General features: G+C 37.5%; 2 protein-coding genes across 3 annotated transcripts in view; one reads left to right on the top strand and one right to left on the bottom strand.

The window, feature by feature from the left end:
- Window positions 1–7,137, top strand: part of ATF7IP (activating transcription factor 7 interacting protein) — a 72,821-nt gene extending 65,684 nt beyond the window's left edge. For both annotated transcript variants that reach the window (XM_006866038.1, XM_006866037.1), the window contains exons 13-14: window positions 1,625–1,737; window positions 6,718–7,137. In XM_006866038.1, the coding sequence (XP_006866100.1) occupies window positions 1,625–1,737; window positions 6,718–7,137 (533 nt within the window). The remainder of the gene's footprint in view (window positions 1–1,624; window positions 1,738–6,717) is intronic.
- A 6,067-nt stretch (window positions 7,138–13,204) lies between these two features.
- The window catches only part of PLBD1 (phospholipase B domain containing 1), a 121,231-nt gene continuing 114,557 nt past the window's right edge, over window positions 13,205–19,878 (bottom strand). Inside the window, exons 7-9 of the mRNA XM_006866071.1 lie at window positions 16,531–16,716; window positions 15,735–15,841; window positions 13,205–13,399 (exon numbers count right to left, since the gene is read on the bottom strand). Of these exons, the coding sequence (XP_006866133.1) occupies window positions 13,205–13,399; window positions 15,735–15,841; window positions 16,531–16,716 (488 nt within the window). The remainder of the gene's footprint in view (window positions 13,400–15,734; window positions 15,842–16,530; window positions 16,717–19,878) is intronic.

Below are 19,878 nucleotides of genomic sequence, written 5' to 3'. Positions count from 1 at the left end.
CATTTAATTGTACTAGCTTATGTTGACATTAGACTTAAAAACTGATTGTAATGTTGTATTAAAACTATCAGCAATTCATTTTACCCCTTTACAAGAGCTAACCAGAAAAAAGTGGACATTTATTACCGTGTGATTTGTGCTCCCTGAGTTGACTTCAATTTAACTTTAATAACTTGTGACTTTGTATGTACTATCAGGGCTCCTGGAATGGTACTGTAGGGTAAGCACTGGACTGCTAACCCATCATATGTTCCCTGGAAACCCTATTCAGGATCACTATGAGTGGGAGCCAGTTTGATGGCACTTGACAACACATGAAATATTATAGTACTCTGAAGTGTATTGATCCATACTTCCTTCTTGTAAGAGATACTCTGCCTAATTAAAGTAGGTGTTATCAATTGTGACTTAGCCCTAATAATAGTAATAAGGTATAGTAATAAGGATAGCCTTCAATGAGAAAGAATCTTAAAGGTATGGAAGGTGACTGAACTATAAGAATAGAAAGAAACTTGTGGTTTCCACATAAGCTTTGTTTTGTTTACTTGTAAAATATATGTCACAAACAGAGTTTACATAAAATGTATATTTAAACTTTAAAGTTAAATAATAGAATGAATCCTCTGTGAACTCTACAAGGTTACAATTATAAGAACTGTGTCATCTGATTACTATAAGCCTCCTGTGTGCCCTTCCTTAATCATATCCCTCTTCCTTTGCATCAGAGGTTACCACTTACCTTACTTTCTTTTTACTCTTAATGCTTTTATAGTTTTGTCATCTGTATAGTTATCACTTACATGTATGTGTGTATATATATGTGATTTTATTTTGCAAGACTTAGAACCAAGAACAAGAAACTGCAATAATAATTCATTTATTGGTTGATGTCTCCAGGAGAAAATAAACTAGCAGAGTCTCTGGGGCATTGTTTGACTCCAACTTTCTCAAGAATTTACAAGATTTCTCTCTGAGGAAATCAGTAATGCAGGGCTCACCACAGTCAGAGTTTCTGGTAGAACTATAGAACTATAGTATGGGCCAGATATGGACAAGAGTATGATCAGGGTAACTTGAATTCCCTGTTTTTATTGTCCTCGTGATCGTGCAGATCGAGTACTTCTGTGGGATAAAGTGAATATCCTCAACGCTCAACCGATCACTAGGGCATGGAGGGCAATGAAGTAAGCTCATTAATACAAGGCAGTTGACTTATTTAAGCTTTCTGTCTTGGTTAAAAAACTGATACAAGAGGAATCTTTATGAAGACAGCTTCAAATTGTCTTTATCATTTGAGTCACGCTGTTCTCACTAGACTGACCCTCTACCTGTGATATACAATCCTTGTTCTAGGATTTTTGCTCATAGCCCTCTGGTAGATTCCATTTACTTTCCTCCTGTGCTGGATGTCCTGTTCCGTATATCTTAATGTTTTCCTCTTCTTGATTTGCCCTCTCATTTTGGCAACAGCGTTTTTATTCACATATTTGAAAGTCTGGCTGAATGTAGACTTTTATGATGACAATAGTTTTCATTTAAATATTGCAAGCATTGTTTCATTGATAATGTTCACCAAATTTAGATTATAATAAGTTTTTGTTTTTGTCCTTTAATTTTTTTGTAGGTGTCACAGTTCGAGTGCCTCAAACAACTACATATGTTGTAAACAATGGACTAACGCTGGGATCAACAGGACCTCAGCTCACAGTACATCATCGACCACCACAAGTGCATACTGTAAGTGTTAAGGCTTGGCTTTATAAGATTCTCAACTGTAAAGATGCAAAATATACTGTCAGTAACATTTTTTTTTTAAAAGTAGTTTTGTAAAAGATAGATAAGTCTTTCTGTTTTTCCCCAGAAAATTGATCTAACTAACCATTATTAACATTATACCTTTCTGTGGATATCATCATTTAGGATCATTGAATTTGCTTGTAGAAAGTACAGACAGAGTCCACAGGTCAAGGAAAGTAAAATGGACCACTTCTAACTCATGGTTAAATTAAAAGATGCTTTCTATTCTTTCAGGCACTAACTTTATTCTTTTCCTCAAAACATTATACCAATTTTAATGCTCCATCAGCTTACTATTTTCAATAATCTTAAAAAGTACTTGGAATTCATTTGTTATAAGATAAACAGAGAAAGCCAAAGATTTTTACTTAGATTTAACCCCAAAGCAATGTTACATTATCCTGTGACATTATGATTGATATGAAATATGCCATGTAAATGGAAATGATAGCTTTATTTCAGAGCAAGAGCACTAGCAAGGCTAGCATTCATAGTAACTTTTTTTTTTAACCTAGAAAAGCATCCTTTTATAATGATTGCTAACATTTATAGTGCTTAACATGTGGCAGACACTGTTAATATACAAGGTCCTCACACAGCAGTGCTTTAGAATACTGTTACTATCCTTCTCCCCCCCCATTAATAAGACAGCTAGTACACAGAGGGATTAAGTAACCAAACCTAGTAATGCACCTATGCATTCCAGCCGTAGAGCCTGTGCTCTTTTTATTGTTCCACTACATTGAAAAACACTGTCATTAATGTATGATTTACTGTATTCCAGGCACTTTCTGTGTATTATTTTATTAAATACTCACAACTTATCATAATTTTTACCCTTTATTTTGGTAGGAAAGGATACTGTGTCACTGGATGCTAAGTGTCATTACCAGTGCCATATCCAGCCCAGTTTAAGAAAATCTCATGTTGTTTGATCCCAGAACGTTCAGAATATTTTCACTGTGCTTTAAATCTGACCCTATTAGGATATGTGACAAATATGTCATTACAATTGTTTGCATTTGCAAGTTATTTCTTTTTTATCACATATTTCTTCAGACAGTATATAGTGGAATTCTTTATATTATTATTTTACAAATTTGAGAATCAGAGCTTTCCATCCTTCCTTCCTTCTTAAACAGTTTCCCATGCATACTGCTTTATATAAGCTGTGTATCTCTTTCGGAAGAAACATTCTTCTTTTTTTTTTTTTTTTTTTTTAACTTTTTATTGTGAACTGAGTGAAGGTTTACAGAATAGATTGTCAGTTTTACATTCAACAAATCATATACTTTTCTTCATTACATGGTTGCAATCCCTCCATGCACAGACAGTTCACAGCATTTACCTCTATTCACTCCAACCACTGCATTCCTCCCTGTGTCTCCTGCCACCCCCATCTTTCCTCTGCCGGCCTCCCTCCGGTTGTATATTGCCTGCTTCATCACCCATGTCAATGCGTGTCACCCTCTAGCACATGTATCATTTCCTCCTCCCTCCAAAACTATCATAGATTGTTTCTTTTATCAAGAAAATCCCCCTCTTTTTTCTTTTTGATGTAAAAAAAAAAAAAAAAAGCCCCCAAAAAACCTGTGGGGATATAATAATCTTTTAAACAAACAAAGGACACATTCTAGAAGCCAGCCTCTTTGGTCTAGAGTCCTCAGCTTCTCTCTCTCTTTATGCCATCGCCTCTGCCTCCATCTCTGGTGTCTCTGTTTCTCTGGTTAGTGTCCCACGTTCAGCTCATGCTCTTTTCCCTCGATGGTCTTAGCTAGGGTTCTCTGTTCCTGGAATGTAAGTTTAACTATGTCCCCCTTTTTGTTATGCAGCTTCTACCTTTATAGTTGTGACAATTGCAATTAGGTATGATAATAATTACTCACTATAACAGCACTTAACAACATCAACATTGAATCAATTAATCCTTTCACCAGACCCATCTAGACAGTGGGGATTCTTATTTCCTCCCATACACTCTGAAGCTAAACTCCCTCTTGAAAACTTGTAAGCCAACCACCTCGTGCCTTTATAGCCGCCACACCCCCATTCCGTCATTTTAGGGAGACAGTGTCTAAATTGCCTGTGTACAGAGGGGATAGGTTTGATCCTTGATGTGAAGATTCAACCTTACCTCTCAGTTGGTATTTTGAGCTACTGCATCCATAAGTATAGGTCAAGTTCATCAAATTGTAGCAAAGTATACTTGCTTCCTTTTTCAGACTTCTTTCTCTTTCTCTAGTTGAGTTCTTACTATCAAGCCATTGAAGCTAGGTCAATGGGTACTATTTGCAAGTTTGGGCATTCTTGTGTGCATCTCCCCTCACTTCATATCATCTGGATGATTCACTGTCAGCTCTAGTACTCCTTGGCTAGGTCCTTGTCCATGGGCTCAGGAGTCCCCAAGTCTTACTACACTTTGGACCAACCAGCGCTTTCTTTGTCTCTCTCATCTCAAGGTCAACAGGAGTCTATGGGATGTGGTCACATTGAGCCTATATCTTTGTTGCTGTCTTTCCTCAGTTTCCGCCCAGCAAGCTTATGTGCCTACTCATGTGTTCCCTTTGAATTTCAGTCTTGGAGGAGGGTTTGTCCTGAAGGGACTTGATTACTTACCTTGGTGGCTCCCTAGCAAACAACTTGTTCTTGTATTAGCTAACAGACTGCCATTTTTTTTTTTTCCTCTGATAGTCTTTCTTTCAAGAAGTATTTTCTGTTCTTCTGACCACTCTGTTCTGATCTGCATGTCCTTTCAAATGGGAATGTCCCGCCTCAGAAGGTTCTGGATGGGGCTTAGGATTCCACCTAAGGTCCTATATACTACAAAGTCTCCACAAGAAGCCTATTTCACTGGACAAGTTCTAGAACCCATTTTAGGTATTCCAATCAGTTACAGGCTGAAGATGGGCTTACAAGCTTTCTGTAATCATGTTTCAGAAGAAACATTCTTTTTAAAATTTTAATAATAATGTTTTAAAACTTTACATTTGAATTTTCCAAAATTATTAAGTAAAGAGAATAATATAATGATCTCCGCATACCTACCACCAACTTTCAACTATTACTCTATAAAACTAATAAAAACCTTCATTGAAATGACCTTTGGGGTTTGGGCAGACTCAGACTTGTAGACTTAAAAATTAGAACCAAGCGTTTTAAAACTATTGTCAGCGTTTATTAAATCCTGTGCCTCCTTCAATCAAAGTTAATGGATTTAGCCATCTTCTTTCACATCTTAATGTTACTGTTGTTAAGTGCCAGGTAGTTGGTTCCAACCTATAACAACCCTATATAGGGTTTGGGTGTGGATGGTGGCATGGATGATGGGTTTTAACTACCAACCTTGTGATACATCTTAATAGCAGAGAGAAATACATCAGTTTGGACAGTATTCATTTCATCAATCTAAACGATTTCTTTTTTTCCCTATAACTTAATATTTTTGGCTTCTTAATTATGGAGTGTACATTTTTCCAAATGTGTAGATGATTTTTTTCCACTAGGTATGTAAATTTCAGCAGTATGTTTGCGTTCTGTGGAATTATTTAGCATATCCTTTCTGAGTTCTTACTGTGTGCAAGTCACTGCTACTAAACTTTGAGTAGGTATGGAGATGAGAAAGATCAGACCTTCGTAAAATGCACTAGCTGTCCAAATTGTCAAATCAATTAGGTACATACTAAAACATTTTTATCATGAACTTCAATTAAGAGAATCTAATATTTTGTGTCACTTGCAATATAAACTCAGCGTATAATGATATATTTCATATCTCTAATTCTTGACTATTATTTTACTTAATCTTTATTAAGGAAATTGCTATCAGTGTAATTTTGAAACCCAGATTTGCTGATGATGATATTACAGTGTGATGATTTTCAGCAAACCATTATCTTCCTAAGCTTACTACTCTTTATGTGTCTCATTGTCTGACTTTAGCCTACTTTCCAAAGTTTATTTTCACTATCTTTCAATAGTCTGTGTCTCAGAAAACATTAGAAAAAATTTTCTTGCCCACAAATCCCTTCACTTTCCCATTCTCATACTTTTGCTCATGTTTTACGCATTTCATTGGCTGTAAAAATGAACTCAACAATTTCTACATCTCTGATGCCTGTCTTGAAGGTCCTGTTTAAATGTAACCTCTTTCATATATATATAGTGGCACAGTGTTGGGACCAGTGCTAAGTACCGTATTCTTATAAATAAGCACATTTAATCCCAGACTAGTAAGCATCTGGGTTTAAATGTGTTTATTTATAAGAATATGGTACTGTCTTTATATGTCAAAACAGCCTAAAAATTAAAGTGTATTTGAAATCTGTTACTTCATATGATGCACTGCTACATATAATATTTTAAAATGCTACATTAGACTAAGATGAGAGTCTGTAAACAGAAGTAAGTAAATAATAGATTATTTTGTTAGATGATAATTTCACTGTCAAGATGAAATGCCATCAGCAAGGGCTTTTATTTCCTAAGGAAAACTCAGTATTTTAGGTCTAGGAATATGGTAGGAGTAAACTCACCACCATTGTGATGGGGCATTATTGTTGTTAAGTACCTTGGAGTCGGTTCCGACTCATGGTGACCCTGCGCAGGGTTTCCGAGGCTGTAAATCTTTACTGGAGCAGAACACCTCATCTTTCTCCTGCGGAGCTGCTGGTAGTTTCGAACTGCTGACATTAGGGTTAGCAGCCCGATTTGTAATCACTACGTTACCAGAGAGCTCCTTGTGATGGGGCATTATTGGTCTCCAATTACGAAGTAGAGGTTGTCAGGAGTGGTGTATTATCTGGAATTCTTGTTGAAAAATTCTCTCTCTCTATTTTCCCTATAGTGATTTATTTCTGGCATTCTGAAGCTATTCTTTCTATGATCTTTATAAATTAATGTGACTTACTCTTCTTTTATTAGGAGCCCCCACGACCTGTGCACCCAGCACCTTTACCAGAAGCCCCACAACCACAGCGTTTGCCCCCAGAAGCTGCCAGCACATCTCTGCCTCAGAAGCCACATTTAAAGTTAGCACGAGTTCAGAGTCAAAATGGTATTGTATTGTCATGGAGTGTTCTGGAGGTGGATCGAAGCTGTGCTACTGTTGATAGCTACCATCTCTATGCTTATCATGAGGAACCCAGTGCCACTGTGCCCTCACAATGGAAAAAGATTGGAGAAGTAAAGGCACTTCCTTTGCCCATGGCGTGTACTCTCACCCAGTTTGTATCTGGTAGCAAGTACTACTTTGCAGTAAGAGCCAAGGATATTTATGGCCGATTTGGACCTTTCTGTGATCCTCAGTCAACGGATGTGATCTCTTCTTCCCAGAGCAGTTAAACCTTGGAGCCTTTATCTCTGTTCCTCTTTCAGAAGTTCTACTTTTTGGTCTTGTTTTTAATCTTGTGCATGATACCTATTGTAAATCAACCTTCTGCAAAATTTCTTGGACATATGTGTCTATACACTACATTTGTTTATAACCCAAAGTAAAAATAAACTCAGCCTGTAAAGCAAGAATCTATTTTCCTGAACAATCAAGGTTTTGAAATGTAAATGTGCTCCCTTGCTTTTAGTTTACAGGCTGGTTTTGTGGTGTTTAGGGTTTTGTTTTTGGTTTTTTTTTTCTCCTTATTTACATTTTTCTTGCAGTGGAATCTCCTACTTTCATTCTCAAATTACCTCTTTTCCAATGAAGTATATGTAGCTCAAAGGAAATAGGAGGTATGTAACTGGCATGATATGATTCTGATTCTAAGGGATCTGTGGGATCATAGTTAATGATTTAAACAGAATCTTAACAAAACCCAAAGAAATATATTTTTTAGGAAAAATAAGGCTTAAATAGTTTAAAATTTGAACACAGGAAACCATCTGTTCATCTTTTGTTTTGGTTTCTTCTAGGTTGTTTATTAGGTAAAAAATATCCACAATGGCCCCCATCCTTCTCTTCATCTTGTGTTTTAAATTTATTTTGTGCCTTAAAGATTAATTACAAAAATAAACACGGCCATATATACATCTAGAGTTGTTTAGTCTTCCCTTTCAGCTTTTCATCCTCCATTTCTCCCTCATCTCCAGCAAATCCAAGCCTTTTATATATATTCTCATCAGTGTCTACCACTACATTTAACTTTCAAAAGTTGACTTAGTATTTTCTTCTATAAGAATATAGATTGGATTATTGTTTGGTCACTATTTATATTGACTATAATTGGACCAAGAGAAAAACACAATGTGTAATAATGTTTCCTTCAAACATGTTTTACTATCCATGTTGTACAGTATGCCAGAAATTATGAAAAAAAAATTTTTTTTAGTTCAGTTTATCACCAAAACCTAGTGTTCTTTTTAAGGAAGTTAGTGGTAAAATTCACAAAGTACAGTAAACTATCAAAGGGAAAATGCCATTTCCTCTTTATTCCCTTACCAGTCTACCTGTTGTAACATTAAAAAAAATTTTTTTTGATGGTGCCAAGTTGAATCTCGCTCACCCTAGGTCAGCTTTGAACAGAAGTTAGAAGTATATCCTGTGGGGTTGTTTTATGTAACAACTAGATATGTAATGCCATTTCTTTTCCAAAGTTCATAAAATTCAGCTTAGATCATGGATTTTAATTATGAATGCCAGCTATACTGGTATGAGCTCAGTGTTTAGGACAGGAAGGTTGGGAAGTGTGAGGATGAAGGTGTGATTGGAAATTTTTTAAAAATAATTGATGAAGTTTGCAAAATAATGTTTCAAGTCATCTGCCCCTTGCCATTATTGACTTAATTTCCCTGCTGTTTCAAAATACTTATATCATTTTGCTTGGAATTATAGGAGGGAGCTTTCCCTTTAATTAATGCTGTTTCCGTTTGAAAGTTTGATGGTTTGTAATAGGAATTCTTCTGGTTGTCTTTAAAAAAGTTTACTTTCACAGGTTTTGTACTGTGACTCTTAATTGTGGAATTTGATGTGAAGAAAGCTTACTGATTGCCAAAATGTAAATGCTCTGAGACCTTCCTTTCACTTGCAGAAAATGAGACCATAGTGAGAGTTAGAGTTTTAATGATGATGGTAGAGAAGTTGTTAATGTCATGACAATGATCATTTCAAATGGAGAAATTGATGATTTTCCTAGATGTGTATGAACACCTCTCTATATCTGCATGTATATACATTCTTACCTACAATGGTTTTAATGTTGATTATGTGTTCAAGATGATTCCTGTATACAGAATTAGAAAGCCCATGTTCAAATTGTCCTCTACTGGCCTGTTTTATGGTCATGTGACAACCATTTACTTAACCTCCCTAGCCTAGAAAACTGTTAAAATCTCTTCATCATGAACGTTAATATTCATTAATCCTGTTAAGAAGAAAAAAAAAAGCTTTCATAGCATTATATAATCAGGTGAGAAAGCCCAGTAGGATGAAAATATTTAATTATTTTAGCCTATCATGTGTTTTCTATCAAAGGAAAAAATATTAAACTTTCAGAGTTACCTGAAAAATAGCTTTACTACGGTAAATACTTAAAACTTTTTATTCAAGATGGTGGAAGGAAGGTACAAAAATATTTTGCAATAGTTTAAATAGAGTAAGTGGGCTCCTTGAAATTCAGCCTACCATGGATTTATATAAGAAACAGCTGGGTTGAATGTACTAAAAGGTGCTAGGCCAGCAATCTAGGCAGTCATTTTGAGCAGGTTTTAATGTGGAATACTGACTTTTTATTTTATTTATTTCTTTTGGGAGACAGAATGGAGGACATGTCTAAAAAAGGCTACTTAAAACAGATTGTTTTTTAGTAGCAATTCAAACTCCATGGTACCTTTTTTTATTTTACAGTACCTTTTAATAAAGTATTACAAATAAGCTCCATTGGCCTACTTGGGGAATACAAGTTTGCTACAACTTTAGCCTGACAATATTTGCCTAAGTATTGTCCTGCTGGAAATCATGGAAACTTCTGATGATTCAACCTGAGATATAGGATGCTTATAGACTTTAAAGGTAACTATGGTGATGTTTGTTACTCTACTTTGCACTTTGTCAGAGTAATTTTTCATCCTGTTTTAAGTGTGACTTTTTAAAATTGTGTTCTTGCCAGTGAATTTGTAAACTGTATACAAGCAAAACATCTATTCTTTACAGTTAACTTTATAATTGTATCCCTCTATTTCTCTGGATTCACTTAAAAAATATGCAGAATACTATGTACTGTTTAACACAGTAATAATAATTTAACAGAGCACTAGAGAGTATAATTTCCCTCCTTGAAAAGTGGATTATTTTGTGAGAGACCATTTGCTTTGTAGAGAGGTGATCCCTATTTACTCTCTCCACCTCCATTGCCACATAGTACCTGGGGGGGTGGATGACCCAAAAGCAAGGAGCTTAGAATCTTACTTGGGTGCATATTGTCTGCAGAACTCTTTCTTAGTCAGGCTTTTATTGCACTATACAATTCTCTTACTGTGTTTAATACAGTAAGATATTTTTGTTGCTCCTTTGCTTTAAATATTCTCTCCATTATCATTTATGCAACAAGGTTAGTGTTAATATTGCATGATATGCATATATCTTCCATAAATTTTCCAGTACTGTACAAGATCAACAAAATAATGCCTGTGGTATCCTCATCTCTCACCTTGTATACTGTGATCTTAGCACAGTAGAGTCCTGCAAAGACCTTCCAAGTGTTCTCCTCCACTTTCCTTCTGGGACTGTTTCAATGTCCTGCAATTCTTTTTTCTTATTTTATCACTGACCCATCATTTGCCTGTTTTATTCTGATTTCCAATAAAATCATGCCCAAGTATTAGATAATTGCTAACAACTTTATGTAAATTTAATGTATGAGTCTGCCTTTCTTACTATATAGCCTGGGCAAAGTATGTGGGTTTTTTTTTTTTTTTTTTCTTTTGGATAAAGTGATTCTTAAGGGTTTTTTTTTGTTGTTAATGTAGAAGGCATACCTGCTTTTGAAACTCATTCATCCCCTTAAGCCAATCATGGGGAGGAAGAGGAAAATGCAAAACGCATGTTTTGTCATCTCATATTCAAATTATTTGATCATGTTAAAAAATGTTTTCCTTGTTTCTTATTTGTAGGATCAGCTAAGTATTCCTTTATATTTAAATGCTGTCTGTTTTAAGTTTTTTATTTTGTTTTTGTAAATAACTGGGAAATCAACCACCTTTTGAGGATCCTGCCTTTAGTATTTTATCAACCATTTCAAAATTAAAAGGAAAAAGAAATCCTTTGTAGGTAACTTGCATCCTGACTTTTCTCTATTGCAGCTCAAAGTGTAAATAATAAGGCAATGTAAGACCTTCCTAATGTCTAATATCAATCAACTGGGCAAGTTGCCCTCTTTTTATTTTTGAAGGTTTTGTGTTTTGTTTTTTTCTTTTTTAAATGTACAGTATAGTGGTGTCTGTATAAGTGTTAACTGTAGTGGGATTTGTCCAGCAAGTCTGAAATTTATACTTTGAAATAAACTACTGGGTTTTTAACATTCTGAGTAGTCTGTGATTTATTCTGATTGTTCTTTCAGCTCTTGGGGTTCTTTTGAAAAATTCCCTCCTTGTTAAAAATAACTTGACTACTAGCTGACAAAGGAGCTCTGGTGGCAAAGTGGTTTTGAGTCAGGCTGCTAAACTCAAGATCAGCACCTCTGCAGGAGAAAGAGGAGACTTTCTGTTCCTGTAAAGATTTATAGCCGCACAAACCCTATACAGGGCTACTGTGAGTCAGAACTGACTCAACGGCACATAACGACCACTGTCACCACTAGCTGAAAGGTTGGCAATTTGAACCCACCCAGAGATCCCTTGGAAGATGGCTCTGGTGATCTGTTTTTTAACAGTCACAGCCTTGAAAACTTCTGCTCTGCACACCTGGAGTCCACATAGGCTCAACATGAGTTGAAATTGACGACAAATAGCAAAACAACTCCATTCTCTTGAGCATGGGTGGGAAATGTCTGGTCCACCATATGTTGTTGTTGTGAAGTGCCATCATGTCTGTTCCGACCCATAGCAACCCTGTATAGGGTTTCTGAGGAGCAGCTGGTGAGCTTGAACCGCCGACCTTGCAATTCAAACCACTTTGCAGTCTGGCACATTAATTCACAGTGCCACACACACTAGGTCCGTCGTATGAGACCCGTGAAATCATTTGTTCTGTCCTACCAAGGCAACCACAAAGAACTCTGGTAGCGTAGTGTTTATGAACTGGGCTGCGAACCGCAAGGTCAGCAGTTCAAAACTACCAGCTGTTCTGTGGGAGAAAGATGAGGCTTTCTGCTCCTGTAAAGATTTACAGCCTAGGAAACCCTGTATAGGGTCACTATGAGTTGGAACCGACTCTACAGTACATAACAACAACAACCAAGGCAACCACAGTTCCAGCCATAATGTTGTTAGTGCCATCGAGTCACTTCAAACTCATAGTGACTCTGTATAGTGTCTCTGAGGAGCGGCTGGTGAATTTGAACTGCTGACCTTGTGGTTTAAGTCGACCTTACGGTCCAGTGCACATTATCCCACAGTGTTTGACCAAATTTTAGCAGGCTTATTTTTAAGTTAATAATTAACATTTTGTATGGCCTTTGAATGATACTACATGTTTTAGCAGAAAAAGGTCCACCCCCCCCCCACCGCGCTAGGGCTTAGTAGTTGAGCCTCTTTACCTAGAAGAAAGGGAAAGAGCATGGAGGAGTACAGGTCTTTGTGGGCCAACTTTGGAAGAGGCACTAATCCCATCTCTGATTCCACTGAGTAGAACCCAGTCACATGGCACTACTAACTAAGCCAGGGGTGGGGAACCTTTTACCTTTATGGGCCATTTGGATATTTATAGCATCATGGTCCATACAAAATTATTAACTTAAAAGTTAGTCTGTTACAATGTGATGGCTGGGACTGTGGTTGTCTTGGCAAGCGCTTACACAGCCCTGACTTAAGGAAACTTGGCTGTTGTGGTCTAGTTGTGTCCAGGCATAAAAATGTAATAGTGTTCTGATGAGTCAAAGAGCAGTTCTGCCATGCCCTCTTGTGGTGGTTAGTGCTGTTGAGTTGGTTGCAACCCATAGTGATCCTGTATAGGGTTTCCAAGGAGCGGCTGGTGAGCTCGAACTGCCAACTTTGCGGTTCAAACCAACCTTGTAGTTCAGCACAGTACCCACAGCCCCACACCAGGACTCAAATTATGTACCTCTTGTGGTACATAATCTTAAATCTTATGCCTGGTATTTGTTATATTTAATGTTAGTTCTATAGTGCTCTACTCTATAATAGAAAATATTTGCTGTTCAAACCACATCAGCAGTGTAAAATGAAAGTGACAAAATAGGAATTTAATATGTTAAGCTTTAATTCTGAAGGGAAAAACATAGCTAATAATGCCTTTGGTATTTTATTTGCAGCCTTCTATTTTTTCATCTGACAAAATTGGTTTCATGGTGATAAAATCAAAGTTGTAGGCCTCTGGCATGCCTTGATGGAGAGTTTTGTTGAAAGGATTCCAGTGGAAAACAGGGAGGCCGTCTTGTACTGTGGGCCCACTAATGGCATAGGCTGTGTACTGGGCTGCCACATGCATGTCTGCCACCTAGAAGAAGAGGAAAACCATTTTTTTAAAAAACTTATAAAAACCTTATCTTTTATTTATCTTCAAAGTCACAATATTGTGAATGTTAAGTGCTGTCAAATCAATTCTGACCCATAGTGACCTTGTATACAGTTTCTGAGGAGTGCCTGGTGAACTTGAACCGCAAACTCTGCGCTTCAAACAACCCTGCAGTCCAGCACATTAACCTGCAGCGCCACACCAGAACTCCAAAATCACACTCTTGGCCCTTTTTAAAACATTTTCTTGTAAGATTTCACATATCTTTATATATATAATGCTCTTTTGTATCCATTTGGCATCCATAAGTGAATCGACTACTGTTCAACAAAATAGCTGAAAGTGTAAAGTCTAAATATTTTTTGTTCAGAATTCAAGCTCTAAAATTTAAAATTACTTAATCCCTCTTGACTTTTCTCATTTGTAAAATTGGATTTATAATGCTACTACAGAATTGTCATGAGGATGTTGTTAAGTGCTGTGGAGTCAGTTCCAACTCACTGCAACCCTATATAGGCTCGAACTGGCAACCTTGTGTTGTGCAGCCCAGTGCTTATCCTACAGAACTACCGTGTTCCTGTCATGAGAATAAGTGACAGAAATTGCTTAGAGAAATGCATAGACTACAGTAAATCCTCAACAAAATAGGATTAGGGCAGTAACAAAAGGAGAAGAAATGATGTAAAAATAAAATGAGATCCATGGTTCTCAAAAGCACCTAAAACACTGGGTTGTAGCATTTCTTAACCTTAAACTGGAAAGGGAAAATGCCTTCTAACTTCTGATTTTACCCACTATTCTAAAGCCTTTTAAAGAGAGAATTGTTTTGGTGAAAAAATTGCAGATTCCTGGTTCCAAAAGAAAGCAAACTTCCCAATGAAATTTGGCTTATGAGAGCTTGATTTGCCTTCTTTCAGGCAAGACAGTAGAGGCAATTCTGTGTATTCTGCCATGGAGAGAGCACTTTTCTTAAACTTCATTGACTTTTGCAAATATTAAAAACAAAAAGCATTCATTGGGTCCTCATATATGTAAGATTCCCCACATCCACGGTCTTATTTTTACATTAAGGAACATATTGAGAGTCATTAATACTAAAACTTGGCTATCACATAACTAAAATATAGGTTGAACTAGAACTCGACAACTCTAAAGCATCATGCTTAGGCATTAGACTGAGGGAAAGTGATCTGTAGGTGCGGTTGGCATTCTTTTATATGCATAGTTTTCTTAGCTGAAAATAGAACAGGTAGTCTTTATATCAACAATGAAAAACAGGTCTCTTGTAGAATTCACGATGCGCAATGCAAATGAAAAGTGGTAAGCCCAAACCCAAAGTGCCAAGGGCTGTTGTAGAATGATTATTTTTCTCCACCAACTAAATGGCTGGTCATGCCCTTTGTTAAGTCAGTTCTGACTCATAGCGACCCTGTATAGAGTTTCCTAGGAAATGCTGGTGGGTTTGAATTGCTGACCTAGTGGTTAGCAGTCCAGTGCTTATCCTACAATGCTACGCAGGCCAGTGTTTTAACAACCAGTTCTCTGAGAGATGTAGTATTTGCTGATTTCTGTCATGTAAATACTCCCACCATGGCCTATTTCAAACTAGCAATGTGATATTAACTGTATTTAAGAATTTCGTAAGCCTGTACAAGCCAACTTCAGCACACCACTTTATTAAGAGACATACTGCAGCACTTAATCAACTCAAAAAAGGAAAAACCTGTTAGTGCTTCTGATCCAATTGTTGTTCCTTCAGATAAATTCAATTTGTGTTTAATGTGAAATCACACTGCTCTCAAGAATATGTTTTGTGAACTTTGGGCCTGCCTGGTAAAACGTGAGACAGTATCACATGACCATCATGGCGGTTTATATCTATAAATAACCTACCAAGTACTCTTCTAAACATTGAATTATTGTTGTGAAGTGCCGTCAAGTCGATTATCACCCATAGCTCCCCTGTATAGGGTTTCCAAGGAGCTTGAACCACCGACCTTGTAGTTCAAATGACTTTACAGTCTGCTCACAGTGCCACACCAGGACTCCAGACATTGAATAGAAAGCTATTATTCACAGTGGTACTACAAATTATGTACTGTTATTAACATTTTACAGATGAGGAAATCAACATTACTATTAGATAACAGAGCAGGAACTTGAACTTAGTCAATGGGACCTACCATTAAAGTCGACTCCTAGATTATGATTAAAAATAGTACTGTGCTTTACAGCACAAACATCTTCTCAGTACCTTTGCCTTTCAGTAGGTCTAAGTGTTGGTGGAAATTAAGTTCAGAAGTCAATAGTACATTACCTTTGTGTCATAGCACCCTGAAGGGACTGGATTCACAGAGTCAAGGTCACCACGGCAGCAGATGGTACTACAGGGGTCACCATTACTGTACGGTTCCTTCTGGTAGTCTAGGAAACAGTGACAGGGAAAAGAGTGTTAAGATATACTCATCCACAGTAAAATTTTTGGACCTGTTAAAGCCTGGTATGTATGGTATATCAGAGTATAACTCCTCATAGTCCTCTCATCCCAACCTGCTCCCAGATGCTGATGTTTCCCTTGGCTTACACTTTGAAGGATCAACTGCTAATCCCCACCTAGGCCCAGCCTGCCTACCAGCAGGAACCTTACTTCAAGAAGAATGAGTAGAAAAGATGGAAACATTTTTTCTCATGCTGATTTGTACATGTTCTAACAAAAGATACAAATTTGGGTCTGATACTTTTCATGAAATCTAAACATATTTGTGCCTTTTTTTTTTTTTTTAAGCTGCTTCTGACCTTGAAAGAACTTCTTTTGGTGGGCTGCGAGGGGGAAGAACCCCACATGGCTAAATATATTACTTTAATTAAAAAATCTATAGAACCTTCTTCCCCTGTTATAAAGGATGACAAAATTCTACTTGTTGAGTATAAAATATATTTAGTATTAATTGAATACTAAATATTAATACAGTTAATAGTATTAATTGAATACTAAATTCTTTGTAACTTGTTAAAATTCCTTTAGTACAGAGATGATAATCTTATATGGATTCTTTATCCAGGGGGAAGAAAAGGAGTTTTGAAGAATGAGCCTTGAGAAATATGCTACATACTGTTGTATCGCATGATATATTTCAGAGATTCCATATTGGTCACTTTTCCTTGGTCGCGCCGGAAGATTTTGGCCCGTGGAGCCATGTCATAAGAGTAGTCCAAACCCAGCTTCTGAACTAACAGTGGATAGCCACTCCAGTTGTAGATTGTTTCATGGAAAGGAATGTTGTATGAGGGCCAGTATCCTGATTTGAGATGGAAGGGAAAGGAATGGTAGAGACAACAGGAAGAGAGACAGAAAGAAAGGAGGTAACCAACGAAATAATTATTTTAAAAATTGTCACAAATGTATAGTTACATAATGAAACTGTATAGATGATAAAACGTCAAATGTGGACAACTAACAGCCAATCCACACCTTGTAAATATCCAGAATTAGTGTTACCTCCACGTTATTCCACTAGAGAAGAAGAGCATCAGAAATCTTTAGTTTTCACCCAAAATGTATAAAACAGTCTATACGTCAGGAAATAGCCCCATTCTCTGTTGAGAAATAATGCATAGTCTGGGGAGCTCATCTAAATGTATTTGATTACAGAAATGCCAAAAGATGGTTTCATAATGTGGCCCTGAAGTAGGGAGGTACCAGGTACTAATCATGGAATAGTGGGGGAATCAAGAAACCTGAATCCTAGGCCCAGGGGGCTGTCCTACTAGATCTTAGGCAGTTAACCTTATTTTTCCCCCAGTTGTTTTTGATAGCAAGTCAGGGGGAGTCCATAACATGAGGGAATTCAGGATAAATCTTTTCACTCACAGAAAGCTTTTAACACTTTTGAGTCTAAGCACTCAAGGGTCAGCTACAGTCAAAGCTTCCTAGGGTACTAAGCTATCAGTCACTAAGCATCAGTTAGTAAAAGTTGCATTTCTGGAACATTTCAATTACAGTGACCTGGCATATTCCTACAGGACAATCAGCCAACATTTCCACCATTCAGAGAGTGCTTTCCCATCCCCATAGTCTTCTGACCCTCGTCCCTTTTTACTGTAGAGGACCTCTGCTCAGTGTGTGGCTACTGAGACAAAGCAAATGACATAACATTCAACCTTGCTAACTTTGGGCCATACAGCCAGAACCAGTGTGACACTGAAATTACCAGCTAAAATCAGATTTGTTGCTAAAATTTATCTAGGGCTCTGGGTCCTGGGTTTGAAGCCTGATTCTGCCATTATTAGGTGTGTGACATTGGACAGTTGTTTTTAACCTCTCTGTGTTTCCGTTTCTTCATTTATAAAATATAAACAATTGTAGTACTTAGAGGTTCCTGGATGTACCAAATGGTTAAAAGTGCTCCACTGCTAACCAACTGAAAGTTGGTTCAAACCCACCCAGAGTTGCCTTGGAAGACAGGCTTGATAAGCTGCTTCAAAAAGATGTTAAGTGCCATTGAGTCGGTTCTGACCCATAGCAACCCTGTACAGGGTTTCTGAGGGGCAACTGGTGAGCTTTGAACTTGTAGTTCAAAGGGCTTTACATAAAGTCTGGCATATTAATGCACAATGCCACACCAGGACTCCAGGAGAGCCTTGAAAACCCTACGGTATGTACTTATACTCTGCAATACATGGGTTCCAATGTCATGAGTTGGAATCAACTGAATGGCAGCTGGCTTGTAAGAGATCTTGTGGGGATTGTTGTTGTTAGGTGCCATTGAATTGGTACCGACTAATAGTGACCCTATGCACAGCAGAATGAAACACTGCCCGATCCTGGGCCAACCTCACTATTGTTGCCATGCTTGGATCCATCGATGCTGCCACTTGGCCAATGCATCTCGTTGGGGTCTTCCTCTTTTTCTCTGACCCTCCACCTTACCAAACATGATATCCTTCTTCAATGACTGCTCGCTCCTGACAATATGTCCAAAGTATGAGAGACAAAGTTTGGCCATTCTGGTCTCCAAGGAGCACTCTGGCTGCACTTCTTCCAACACAAATCTGTTGGTTCTTTTGGCAGCCCATGGGACGTCCAATATTCTCCTCCAACACCACAACTCAAATGCGTCAATACTTCTACAATCTTCCTTATTTACTGTCCAGCTTTCGCATGCATATGAGGTTATTGAAAATACCATAGCTTGGGTCAGGCGCACCTTAGTCCTCAAGCTGACGCTTTTGCTCTTCAACACTGTAAAAAGGGCTTGTGCAGCAGATTTTCCTAATGCAATATGTCGTCTGATTTCTTGACTACTGCTTCCGTGAGTGTTGATAGTTGCTCTAAGAACGAAGTCCTTGACAACTTCAATCTTTTCTCTGTTGATAAGAATGTTGTTTATTGGTCCAGTAGAGAGGTTATTTGTTTTCTTTACATTGAGATGTAATCCATACTGAAGGCTGTGCTCTTTGATCTTCATCAGTATATGTTTTAAGTCACCTTCACTTTCAGCAAGCAAGGCTGTATCATCTGCATATCGCAGGTTGTTAACGAGTCTTCCTCCAATCCTGACGCCACGTTTTTCTTCATAGAACCCAGCTTCTTGGATTATTTGCTCAGCATATAGGTTGAATAAGTATAGTGAAAGAATACAACCTTGTTGTACACCTTTCTTAATTTAAAAACATTCAGTGTTCCCATGCTCTGTTCGGACAACTGCCTCTTGGTCCAGGTGCAGATTCCTAGTGAGCACAATTAAGTGCTCAGGAATACTCATACTTCGCAATGTTGTCCATAGCTTGTCATGATCCACACAATCAAAAGACTTTGCATAGTCAATAAAGCACAGGTAAACATCTTTCTGATAGTCTCTGCTTTCAGCCAAGATCCATTAGACATCAGCAATGATATCCCTCATTCCATGGCCTCTTCTGAATCCAGCTTGAACATCTGGAAGTTCTCTGTCCATGTATGATTGTAGCTGTTTCTGTATTACCTTTAGCAAAAATTTACTCACATATCAAAGAGATTGTCCGATGATTTCCGCATTCTGTTGGGACACCTTTCTTTGGAATGGGCACAAATATGGATCTCTTCCAATCAGTCGGCCAGATTGATTGTCTTGCAAATTTCTTGGCAGAGATGAGTGAGTGCCTCCTGTGATGCCTCACTTTCTTGAGAGATTTCAATTTTTATTCCATCAATTCCTGGTGCCTTGTTCTTTACCAATTCCTTCAATGCACCTTGGACTTCCTCCTTCAGTATCATTGGCTCTTAATCATATGCTAACTCTTGAAACGGTTCAACATCAACCATTTCCTTTTAGTACAGTGACTCTGTGTATTCCTTCCATTTTCTCTCTTTTTTTTTTTCAATGTTTTTATTTTGGATTGAGTGAAAGTTTACAGGGCACATCATCAGCTTCACATTCAACCATTCATATAGCTTGTTTCATTACATTGATTATTATCCC

This window comes from Chrysochloris asiatica, unplaced genomic scaffold, assembly GCF_000296735.1.
Source record: "Chrysochloris asiatica unplaced genomic scaffold, ChrAsi1.0 scaffold00086, whole genome shotgun sequence".
NCBI classification, from domain to species: domain Eukaryota; kingdom Metazoa; phylum Chordata; class Mammalia; order Afrosoricida; family Chrysochloridae; genus Chrysochloris; species Chrysochloris asiatica.
Note: the sequence above shows the minus strand (reverse complement) of the source record. Positions and strands in the feature narration are given on the sequence as shown.